At 43.5% G+C, this 12,877-nt stretch overlaps 1 protein-coding gene across 2 annotated transcripts in view; it reads left to right on the top strand.

Moving 5' to 3' along the window:
- ATF2 (activating transcription factor 2) overlaps nt 1-12,877 on the top strand; it is an 87,038-nt gene that overhangs the window by 22,623 nt on the left and 51,538 nt on the right. For both annotated transcript variants that reach the window (XM_063429764.1, XM_063429763.1), the window contains 3 exons: nt 5,320-5,495; nt 7,681-7,795; nt 10,250-10,336. In XM_063429764.1, the coding sequence (XP_063285834.1) occupies nt 5,320-5,495; nt 7,681-7,795; nt 10,250-10,336 (378 nt within the window). The remainder of the gene's footprint in view (nt 1-5,319; nt 5,496-7,680; nt 7,796-10,249; nt 10,337-12,877) is intronic.

Genomic DNA, 12,877 nt, shown 5'->3' with positions numbered 1-12,877 from the left:
TTATAACTGTGTGTGACTGTCTACCTGTAACTGTGTGAAGGGGTGCAGGGATTTTGTAGAAGGGGGCAGGGGTTTTAAAAAGTTTACAAATTTGTGCAATACATTTTTAAAAAAGAACACATTTTAAAAATTTAGTAGGTGTTTTTTTGTGTGTGTGTTTTTTGGAGGGGGGTGGCAAACCCAGGACCCGCCCCCGGGTGACACATGCTCTAGGTATGCCCCTGCCAAGCTGTGTCTGCTATTATAGCATGCAGAGACGTCTAGCTCCTTCTCTAAACACCCGGCATAATGTAGTATCTTCCAATGTCCTTTCCTCTATGCTCAGCCAAGACATGAGGACAAATAATTAAATCTGTTTCGAGCATGTATAATTGGGTGGTATGTGTACAATTCTACTCTGTGTCTATATTGTATACATATATAAACCAGTTTCTATGGATTTTTAGTTTACTAGTCTCACGCTTGAATTGATTATCACAATGCCATTAAGGTAAACCTACAAAAGAGAAATACGCCCTGAAATTGCTGCTGCAAATACATGCTCAAGAACGTCCTTGTGCCCGGGGTCGGGTGCATGCTCGGACAGAATTACCGCCCGACGCGACTGGTGAGCTGGGAGCCAAGGGAAGAGCTCGCCACGACATTTACAGACGACCCAGACCAGAGGGACCACATACCCCACGTAACGGACTCACTTGTACATATACTCGGAGGCCACTGAGGTGACTCTCCCCTTAGGGACCTGACACCGGTAGGCGACAAAACCCGAGACGAGTCAAAGTTGCCCTATTCTCGGACAGACTTTCCCCCTTCCTAGACTTCGGACTAACCCTACCCCTCCTTCCCTCCCCCTGTTATCTACGCACATCCACCTGCACACACACTTCACACTACACACCGCCAGCTATGGGTTCCAACTATAGGCCAACGCCACTGACCCTATGGTCCAACAATGTGCGAGGCCTCAATATCCCAGAAAAGAGGTCCCAACTACTCCGCACACTGTGGACTGAACGTGCCTCTGTGGCGTTTCTACAGGAAACCCACTTCCATGGCGCGGACGCTCCGACTGTTAGAAATGGACGATACCCCACAGGATTTTATGCCAATCACCCAGACGGGAAAAAGGCTGGGGTAGCAATCCTACTCTCCAGCACGGTCCCATTCGTCTGCTTAGAGCAGAAGACAGACCCAGGTGGTAGGTACATCTTTATTAAGGGAACAATCGCACAGACCACATACACTTTTGCCTGCTTGTACACACCTAACAGACGCCAACACGTCTTCCTAGCTAAAACACTTGCCTCACTAAACAAATTCAGGGATGGCCTCCTGATAGTGGCGGGGATCTCAACATGCTCCTGGACGCTAGGTTAGATACATCCAGAGGTGAAACCTCGATACCAGGCCACTGCATACGCTCAACAGGGAGGGCGCTGGCCCGCTGTGGGTTGGCTGACTGCTGGAGGGTGGCGCACCCGGACACCAGACGCGGACACTACACCTTCTATTCGGCTGTCCATCAGCGCTACAGCCGAATTGACTATATCCTAATGGCACAGGAGGCCCTGCCACTGCTCCAGCGAGCCCACATAGGGCTTATAACGGACTCTGACCACGCCCCTGTTTCGGTACGCATCCAGTCCCCCCTACATAAACCCGCGGAACGGCAATGGAAGTTGAATGAAACCCTACTGCTTGACCTGGCGGATAGGGAGCTAGACAGGCAAGTCCTGACCCAATACTTCGACACCAATAATATACCGGACACCTCCCCCCCTCACCGTCTGGGAGGCACATAAATGCGTCATTAGGGGCCACTACATTAAAATATGCTCGCAGCGCAAAAAGGAGCTCGCACAACAATTGACCAACCTACACGCACAAATCGCCACCTTAGAACAGGCACACAAACAAACCCTGAGGGACGATGAGTTCCACCAACTGACGGAGCTTAGGAGGCGGAGACGGGACATTTTAGCTAAGGGACTCTTGCGCACTCTGAGGAAGGCGGCCCGACACTTCTTTGAGTACTCTAATAAAAGCGACAGGCTCTTAGCCCGACAACTCCGGGACAGACGTAGGTCCAACCACATACACACACTCAAAACGAGAGACGGAACCGGAATCAGCTTACCTGACGGTATCCAACGTGCCTTTGTGGACTTTTACACCGATTTGTATAACATCCCTCAGCCTGCTCCGGGCGCCGCACAGGCCCAACGCCGCAACCGAATAGCCGAGTACTTGGACCAACACATAGTACGACAACTGACCCCCGAGATGGTAGAGGACATAGAACGACCCCTCACGATAGACAAATTAGCAGCGGCATTAAAAGTCTCCAAAGCCCACAGAGCACCCGGCCCAGATGGCCTCCCGCTGGCATACCTGCGGACGTTCCGTGATATCCTTTTGCCAAACCTCCTACAGGGTCTTAGCACACTACATAACGGGAAGCGGTTTCCCACCGACACTCTAGCGGCCATTGTTACGGTAATCCCCAAAGAAGGCAAAGATCCAACGCTCTGCGCTATTTACCGCCCCATATCCCTGCTCAATGCTGATCTCAAACTGTTCGCCAAGACCCTGGCCCTCTGAATTGCGAAACACCTGCCGCACCTAGTACACTCGGATCAGGTGGGGTTTATCCCCGGTAGGGAGGGACGGGATAATACCATCAAAGCCCTCAACATTCTGCAAGTAGCCCGGTCGCAACGTCGGGAGCTACTCCTGCTCTCGACGGATGCAGAGAAGGCATTTAACCGCGTAGACTGGGTGTACTTAGAGGAAACGCTCACACATATGGGATTTGGTCCACACATGCGAGCTTGGGTCCTCTCCCTGTACACGAGCCCGACGGCTCGGATACGGGTGAATGGAGCATTGTCCGGCCCCTTCTCCATTCGAAATGGAACCCGTCAGGGGTGTCCACTGTCCCCCCTCCTGTTTGCCCTCTCTCTGGAACCCTTCCTGGGGGCGGTCATACGGGATTGGGGTATCACGGGGTTCACTGTCGGTCATCGAGAATACCGGGTGGCCGCGTACGCAGACAACATGTTGTTTTTTCTCACCCTGCCGCGGGTCTCACTCCCTAATCTTCTGGCCGCATTCCACAGGTTTGGCCTTCTATCTAACCTTAAGCTCAACACAGATAAATCGGAGGCCCTCCACCTGCCTGCCCCACAGGACCCACCCTCGACGCTGCATACCCAATTCCGCTTTAAGTGGTGCCCCGCCAAATTGAAATATCTGGGCATCTGGCTACCTAAAGACATGACCCAATTGTACCATCAAAACTACCACCCGCTGCTGCAAACGATATAGGCAGATATGAGAAAATGGGCCCCACAGTATATCTCTTGGTTTGGACGCATTAATGCAGTCAAAATTAACCTACTGCCCAGATTGCTTTACTTATTCCAGACGGTGCCGATCGCGGTCCCCAGAGCGTTTTTTCGCTCCCTGACGACCGCCATCCGCAAATTTGTCTGGAATTCACGCCCTATGCGCATCAAAAGAACAACACTGGAACTACCAAAACCGCGGGGGGGAACTGGCCTGCCCTCCATAGAGACCTATTACCGAGCGGCACACCTACACAGACTCATAGACTGGCACGCACAACACCCCACTAAACAATGGGTCACTCTAGAACTAGAACAGTCGGAGGGGCGTATACCCTCCAAATTATGGTTACACACGGCCACACACGCAGACTTACAAACTAAGAATCCCTTCATAGACGCAACCCTGAGGGTTTGGACGGCTACCCGATACCGTCTCCAACTCACCACTGCACCCAGCCCCCTAACCCCGCTCACACATAACCCGGACTTGGCAGATACGCTGACGCGCGGGGACCTAGCCGGACTTCAGCCGTCGGACTGGCCATATCTACACCAGTGGCTCAGTACCAACAGTCTCAAAACGCTCGGAGAGCTTTGCCCCGACAGAACATCCTCATTTCTAGAACAGTTCAGGTATTGCCAAATTAAATCATACTACTCCTCCTTGCCGGGACGGGGGCACATACACAGACCCCTAACCGACTTCGAGACCCTGTGCGTACACCGCACACACATCACCAGGGGTATCTCAACTCTTTGCACACTACTCATGGCCCGGACGACTAGGGATGTCGAGCTTAGGTTTAAAGACCACTGGGAAAGAGATGCGGGAGTGACACTCACTACACAAGACTGGGACAAGATTTTCACCCTCACGCACAAATGCTCACACGCTGGTATAGAACGCCAGACACACTGCACCGCATGCACTGCACCACATCAGACGTATGCTGGCGCTGCGGTACACACCCTGGCACCTACATCCACTTGTGGTGGTCATGCCCAGTAAACGCCCCCTACTGGGAACAAATTAGAAGGGAGATCAACAACATCACAGGAGGTGTGGCTAGTGCTGAATGGGCAGAAATAAAAGTGATTTATAGTCTTAAATTAGAGGGGCAAAGGTTTAAAAAAAATATACGGAAGTATTACTTTACTGAGAGGGTAGTGGATGCATGGAATAGGCTTCCAGTTGAAGTGGTAGAGGTTAACACAGTAGAGGAGTTTAAGCATGTGTGGGATAGGCATAAGGCTATCCTAACTATAAGATAAGGCCAGGGACTAATGAAAGTATTTTTAAAAAATTGGGCAGACTAGATGGGCCGAATGGTTCTTTTCTGCCATCACATTCTATGTTTATTGGCAGTAAATTGAGCAATGAAACTTCTGAGGCATAATCTATACACACAAATTGCTTCATTAAGCTAACGTTTTGGTAAGTAAAGTGACCCTTTAAGGCCAAACTGAAAGAACAGGTTGCTTAGATTTTTTTTTCCAGTTTGGCTATTCAGACCTTTTTTACATTTGCAATTCAGTTTGAATTCTCACTTTAGTAAATAGCCCTGTGGATTTTTATTTTATTTTGTATACTTTTTCCTTGGTTGCATTGTGATAATATATAAAAAAGAGGAAACAAAGCATCTTATTTAAAGAGAGTATTGATTTACATAGAATGCTTAAGCTATGCATTTTATACATTACACCTTACATTGCTAAATCGTGACTTGCAGTTAACTTATAGAATACTTTAAATGTTTGCTCTATTGTGCACTTTAAATTTCGTGGGCTTAGATCAGGTTTTTTAATTTTTATATATAATTTTTATTTTATTTTTTATTATATTGATTGCAAGCTATTGTATCACCATAAGTAATTTTGTAAAAAAAAAAAATGTATTCCTCCAATTAAGCTTTTTCAAGATTAGATGATTTGCACATGCTAATGTGAGTATTTCTCCCTTCCCTATTAGGAAGTAACATTGCCAACTGCACAGCCCACACCTACCATTGTTCGACCTGCTTCACTTCAGGTTCCCAATGTGCTGCTTACAAATTCTGATTCAAGTGTCATTATTCAACCGGCTATACCTTCACCAACATCCAGTACTGTAATCACTCAAGCTCCATCTTCTAACAGACCTATAATGTAAGTAAACCATATTGTATTAAATTTTGAACTTCACACGTATAGTTCTAATTTAAAAGTGTGTGTATGTATATATTATATATATATATATATATATATATATATTTATATATATAAATGTGTGTGTGTGTGTGTGTGTGTAATTTAAAAAAAAAAATTATAAGCAATCTAACAAGAACAATATAGCAATGATTCATCCTCTGTTAAACCTTCCATTGCCCAAATACAAAATAAATCAGTTTAGTGTGTGTGTGTATATATACTATAAATGAAAACTTTCATGTATTTAATTATGCAGATCTATTGTCTGCAGCCTTTGCAAGTCCCACCTTCAGCCTGTGCCTGTCCAACTAGATATTTCACAATGCAGCTCATTGAGAAGTCTTTACAAGGCAGGTGCTTTGGGCAATTGTCCGCCCAAAGTGTACTCCACTGAGTTAAAGGGACAGTATCGTCACCAGAACAACTACAGCTTATTGTATTTGTTCTGGTGAGTGTAATCATTCCCTTTTCTGAGAAAATGCAGTGTTTACATCACAGCCTAGGGATCACTCCACTGGCCACTCCTCAGATGGCTGCTCGAGGTGCTTCCTGGGGCACAATATCTCCACCCTCAGCGTGGAGACACTGAATTTTCCTGCTGGAGATGCTGATTGACCAGGACTGTGTTTGACTTGTGCTGGCTCTGCCCCTGATCTGCCTCCTTGAAAGACTCGGCCAATCCTATTGGAAAGTATTGTGATTGGCTCACATCACTTCTGATGCTAGGCAAATCAGAGGCAGAGCCAGCAGCTACAGACTTGAATACAAGTAAGATTTTACTATATTTAGGAGGGGGGAGGGGGGGAGTTAGATGATGATTTTAACACTATAGGGTCAGGAATACATGTTTGTGTTCCTGACCCTATAGTGATCCTTTAATTTGCAGGGCCAGTTCTATAAAAGCTAGGGGGTGTAACAAGGCTTTTTTATTTAAAGTGCTTTAGGGGTCTGGAGAACCCATTATGCTCTGTTATCAGGATAACATTGATTGAAACTATAAGTTCAGAGATCATTGCCTACTGTTACAGAACTTTGAGACCAGGAATTTCCCTGCTTGTACCAGACTGTAAAGGAACAGGCTAAGCACCAGAGCCACTTGTCTTTTGTAGGGTGCAGTCTCTTTGCTCTAAAAAAATAAATAAATCATTTTTAAAAATGCTTGAGCGGTTTCTCCTGATACCTAGGGCCTGGCACCCGCTGCTGCTGTACAAAACCGTATGAAATTTCTGCATGATCATGGTCTCAGCAGAGGGTCTTTGAGTACTGGGAGAACCACCATTTTCAAATGAGTGGTTTATCACAACCTGACTGGCGTGGGATTGCAGGTAAGTAATGGGTATATATAACACTTGGAGTTAGCACAGGGTTCCCAACCCAGTCCTCAAGTAACCCCTAAAAGTCCAGGATTTAGGGATTACCCAGTTGTGTCTAAGGTGTTTTTTAAAGAGAGGGGGAAAATACTTCAGACACAAAAGGGTAATCCCTAAATCTTGGCCTGGTAGGGGGTACTTGAGGACTGGGATGGGAACCCCTGCACGGTTAGCAGATAAAAAAAATTGCATCATCTCCCATAGTATTCCTTTAAATAAAGCAAATTTTTAGTTTTAGTCACTTCCTTTTTTTTTTTTTTTTTTGCTGCTGATGATTTTTTTACCCCCTATTGCAACCAGATTACAACATCACTATATAAAAATAGGTTATGCAATGTGTAGTATAATTAAATGCATGTATATATGCAAATATCTATTTGTAAAATGTTTGAAAAATGTTTGAAAAATATATATCTTGCAAACTAGTATTGTTTTGTTTTCATGCTTTTTGTATAGGACACGCACATAAGCACCAGTCTTAATAATATTGGTGTGCGCACATTTCGTGGTGTCTAATTCCAGCTACTCAGTCTTTAACAGGCTATAGTCTACATTGGTAAAGTGTTTGCTATGAAATTCTCATGGTGATTTGTGCGTGTGCTGGTTGATACCTTTTAAGCTTCATGCTATATTCACCAGAGTGCTGCGTAATATGCACATGCTTTATAACAAAGCTTAAATCATCTCCCTTTCTCCAGTTTTTTTTGGATGTGCCAAGTCTGTGGTTTGTTTTTAAGGTTAGCATCCCTGCTTTTTTTTTTTTCTATCCTCAGACCGGTTCCAGCTCCCTATCCTCTATTGTTACATCTACCTAATGGACAAACCATGCCTGTTGCTATTCCTGCCTCAATCACAAATTCCAATATACATATACCTGCTTCAGTCCCAGTAAGTTTGCATGTGTGTAAATTATTCATTCTCCTAGTAATGTTAATGTGTAGACCTTATGCAGTGTAAACTGTTTAATTCACCTTTCCTTGTGTTCATCATATAACTAACATTTTCATTTATCAAAGTGTTTCTCCACGCGCACATGGGAAATCATGAATATTTCTTTAGTTTATCAGTGGTATGTTTGTTACAAATTCAGTGAAATTATTTATTTATTTTTTGCACACTTCTTTTTAAAGAAGTTATAGAACGTTCTACAATATCTTACCCTACAGTTACCCTAAATATAGTAAAATCTTACTTTTGTTAAAGTCTGCAGCTGCTGGCTCTGCTCCTGATCTGCCTGCTTGGCTGACATCAGAAGTGGTGGTCTGAGCCAATCATAAGACTGTCAAGGAGGCAGATCAGGGGCCGAGTCAAAACAGCCCTGGTCAATCTGAACTTTCCTTCTAGAGATGCATTAATTGAATGCATTTCTATGAGGAGATGCTGAGTCTCCATGCAGAGGGTGGAGACACTGAATGGCAGTGCTGCACAACGAGGAACAACAACCTTTTTCTTAAAATAGTTTTGCTTATTTTTACACATCCATAAATTAAAAAAAACTCAGAATAGAATCATATTTGAGTCCTGATTATTAAATACCTAGTATGTCTTGGGTCTAAAAACATTTTTGGTAATTAACACTATATCTACACCAACCCCCACGCTAATGCTAGACCCGACCCCATACCCAATGTGAACACCAGCTCTAAATGTATACCCTAATCTTACCCTCAACCTTTAACCCTACACCAGAGGTAGGCAACCTTTTAGCAGCACTATGCCAAAATAAGATTGTGATGTCTCGTAGCGTGCCAGTCCTATTTTTTTAAATTAAGGGTGTGTATGTTGCCGTATTCTGCTTGTGTTATTCATACTGCAGTTGCTCTGTATCGTTGTATTTGTGCGTATGTGAGCTATTATATTGTATATGTTAATGAGTAGTTTGTGGTATCGTGTACCTGTGTATGGTGACTGCTTGCAGAATTGTGTGTGGATGGATATGTCACATTGTGTGTTTGGTGGGGTGTGTATGTGTGGAGCTGTTTGTGGTATTGCATGTGAGAGGCTGCATGCTGTGTTGTGTGCATGTATGTGGATTGTTAGTGGTGTTGTGTTTGTTTGTATGGTTGCCTTCTCTGGGGACCAGGCTGGCCGGGCAGGTGCTGCAATAGCTGTTGTGGGCTGCTCTACTCCAGTGCGGTTTCCCATTCACAAGTGCTGGAATGAAGTGATCTGAGATCACTTATTCTACGTGCTGCAGTGCATAAATTAAGGATTGTCCATCACCTTTTCGTATCAGCAGATATCTGAAGTTTAACTAGGACTCCTGATAAGCCAGAGCATGTTTGGCTCTAGCAGCCTTGAGTGCTGTGCATGGCACACATGCCATAGGTTGCCTACCCCAGCCCTACACTATCCCTAAACCTAAAACTGCATTAACCCTTACCTTGCCGAAACCCCACCATTATCCCTAAGAAAACCCTCTGGTATCTAAAGATTGGTTGCCTATTAACAGTAGCTAGTGGTCTGTGAGCGCCATCTACTGGCTGTGTTCATAATTATATTCTATTTGATTATGAATGGAGCCTGCTCACCAACCAGTTACACTGCGATTGGTGCTGGCAAAGCCCAGCCTTGATCACAATCTGCTTGGGACAGGCAGGGTGACGTTGGGGGAATCCACTTGCAAGCCTGCAGCCCAGAAACAATAGCGTTAAAAGGCTATATGCAGTGCTGGTTTCCAGTGCTGCAAAGAGCTCACTGGTCAGTCTGGGACCACTATAAATGGCAGAGAGGAGCCCCAGGTATCAATTGAAACCTTGGTTTCCTGGTGTGAGCAGGCATTTAACCCTGCACACACCAAAACTGCCAGTTGTTACATGCCCTCTTAAAGGCATTAAAGCCCACTCTGTGTAGAATGGCATGAGTCCTAATTTCAGGAAGGGGTTAATGCTGACCCCAACAGACTAGCATATTTGTCTTTTCAAGATCTGTATTTTATAATCTGCCATGTAGACTTTACCTCCACAAAGGGCCTTCTTGCCCCTGTGTGCGTGCGTATGTTATACTTTGTTAAAAGGATCCTCCAGTTGTTTTAATACTTCCATGCTTTGCTGACCTTCTAGAGCATTATCATGCTTTTAGTCTGAACAGTTGGTGCTTTTTTCTTTGGCCAGCCCTCCTCTAGTATACTGTCTGTAGAACTGCTGTACTACCGCCCACTTTTAATGTGCAAGCTATACTTGTTATACGTGTGAAAAATAATATCCATGTATACATACTATATCATGGGGAATTAGATCTTTTTGTTGGTAATAAATATGTGTCTTAATATTTTTAAATGATGTATTGTGTCTTCTACTTATTTATACATTTATTTTGAGACTTTGTTCTTTTCCTTTTTAGCTTGTCAGACCTGTCACCGTGGTGCCTACTATACCAGGAATCCCAGGGCCTTCCTCCCCACCACCTGTCCAGTCAGAGGCAAAACTGGTAATTACTCTTAAACCGAGTTATCATAACATAATTTGGTGTTTATCCGTTCTTTTTGTAAATCTGTTTTTAAACTATATTCTGCTACTTTTTGGTGAGGTTATTTGTACTTTTATTCATTTACGACATTTTATGGAAATTTCACCTGTAAATTTTAATCTGAATACACTTCTGAGTTGCATATTGAACTCTATGCAGAGTTAATCGAAAGTGTGTGTGTGCATGTGTGTCTATATTTTATTTTTCCATGGCCCTTATCTGTGCTTGACTGGTAATATCCTAGGTCACCACTAGAGGCAGTTTGGTGTTGCCTTTTTAACAAATGGCTCACGGCATAAGTGCCATAGGTCCTCATTGAACAACTGTAGGTGAATTTGTCTTTCGTTTATCTGCATCATTTCTATATTGTTCTCGTTGCATACTTTCATTTAAAATCAGTAAAGTTGAATGCCCCCATTATACTTCTCTAATGATGTGGATACTACGGCTGTCTGAACCGACACTGACCAGGTTATGAATTCACTTTTTTCTTAAGTTAACTGTTATTTAAAGGACCTTCTACTGTGTAGATGACTCTCGTCCTTGGATGAGGAAGTTGACCTGTTCCTGTTGGTATTGCCATTGGTATTCTCCATGATTTGCTTTGATTCTGGCTTGGCTAGATTTAATCTCTTTACAATCCCCTTGTCCTGCCTCTGGTTTATGCTTCTCATGGTCCCCAGAAGATCTATTTGAAATGCAAAATGCTGGCACAACATTGGGAGTGCTTGTGGCTGTGCTAGGTCCCCTTTCATGTGCATGAGTGCTTCTTTAGCGCTCTGTGCATGCATTTTCCTGACTGGCAGAATAGAGGGTTGCCTGTGATGGCTTGGGTTCACATATGCATTAAGAGGGCACACCATTTGTGCCTTGGGTGCATCACTTTCACTCACTCTGCTTTGGTCATTCCCTCTGCAGCCAAGAGTTATGAGGGACACATGTTGAGGTATATGTCACCACTCTTTTATGGTGAATTGAGTGTGGCTTGGACAGAAGGTGAATAGAATCCCTTTATGTATTTTAACTGCAACTGTCTGTGTACATGACTTCTAATGTTCTGAAAGCTGTGTAATTAAAGGTCCTTAAATGACTTCCACCTCTGTTTTAAACTGTACAGATATTTTAACCTTTTAATGCTTTAGTATATTTATGAAAACATGTTTATTTTAATTAGGGTGATTAAAAACTGCAACTGTATTAATTTTAGATTAGTTTTACAGAATTTTACCATAACCCATAAAATGTATAAATAATTATTTGTAGCAAACATGGCATATTACGGGTGCTTGGGTATTCATGCACGGAACTCCACTTTATTTCAGAGTGCTCTACTTAAACTTACTAAAAGACCTTAAGGGGGGGAACCCAATCAAGAGAACGTTAAATGGAGTTCCTCCCTGTGGGATTCACAATGTACAGACTTTTGTGACAAACTGTGAATTATCTTTCGACACAGTGTGCAGCCAGTAGGTTTACTGCAGGAGGCTTCTATTGAGAGCTGACAGTGGGCAACTTGGCAACTGTTCAGAAAGCTCCATTAACTTGGTTAAGCCCGGCATGGAACCTTGTGTTCAGCAGAATTCTTCTGACCTGCCTCTCTGCATGCCAAACTCATCAGCAAACACCTAATGAGCGCCCCTCCAAACAAACCCTTTCCCAACCTCCTTCATTTTCATATGTTCTCTGGGGGAGGAGAGACAAGACTTCATGAGGACTGATGATGCTGCAAAGACCACAATAATGATAATTAACTTGCTGAATTTAGAAGATTATGCTGTTAATTAGTTGCAAAATAAAGATAAGTAATAGAGCAGCAGATGGTGGGATAAAACCCAAGAGAGGGAGGGTTATTACTCTGATGAGCTTTTGTGGCAGATATGAAATATGGATCTGACTTTTTCATAAGTTGTTCCTGGAGAATATTACAGTTTTTCTGTAATCCGATGATGAAACGACCTATTCCCACCAAATTTTGACAGATGCGATAGGGTTTTGTTTTTCAAGGGTACAAAATACAAAACATGCTAAAATCTCTGTACACAAGCTTAATGAGTAGAATGTAGGAAGACTGTATCTTTTTAACCACTGCAAATCATTGGCTGCTAACCTTGACATCCCCGGTGTCTATGAACACAATTTCCCATAAAGCTCTGCAAGCATCATGGGAAATGTTGACAAACATCAACCTGGTTTGTGGGCTATGTAAAAGCTTTGACCTGAATCTTACAGCTAAAAACATAGGATAAAACAAAATGTATTAATGAAACTATTTCTGTTAAGGATGTGATAAATATTGTAGCTTTTTTGCAGCTAAATCAGTGGTTAATTTACTAGCTTCAAACTGAATTTTAATTGAATCATATATTCTCAAAATTGAGGCTAAATAACTGCTGGGTAACACCATGTGGAAAGAACAAGCAGAAAATAGTAGTAAACTTCATTAGGATTCACTAATAACCACAAGGGGCCGGATTTAATCCTTCCTCTACACTTGTCCCACGT

The sequence above is a fragment of the Pelobates fuscus genome, chromosome 8 (assembly GCF_036172605.1).
Source record: "Pelobates fuscus isolate aPelFus1 chromosome 8, aPelFus1.pri, whole genome shotgun sequence".
Lineage (NCBI taxonomy): Eukaryota > Metazoa > Chordata > Amphibia > Anura > Pelobatidae > Pelobates > Pelobates fuscus.
Note: the sequence above shows the minus strand (reverse complement) of the source record. Positions and strands in the feature narration are given on the sequence as shown.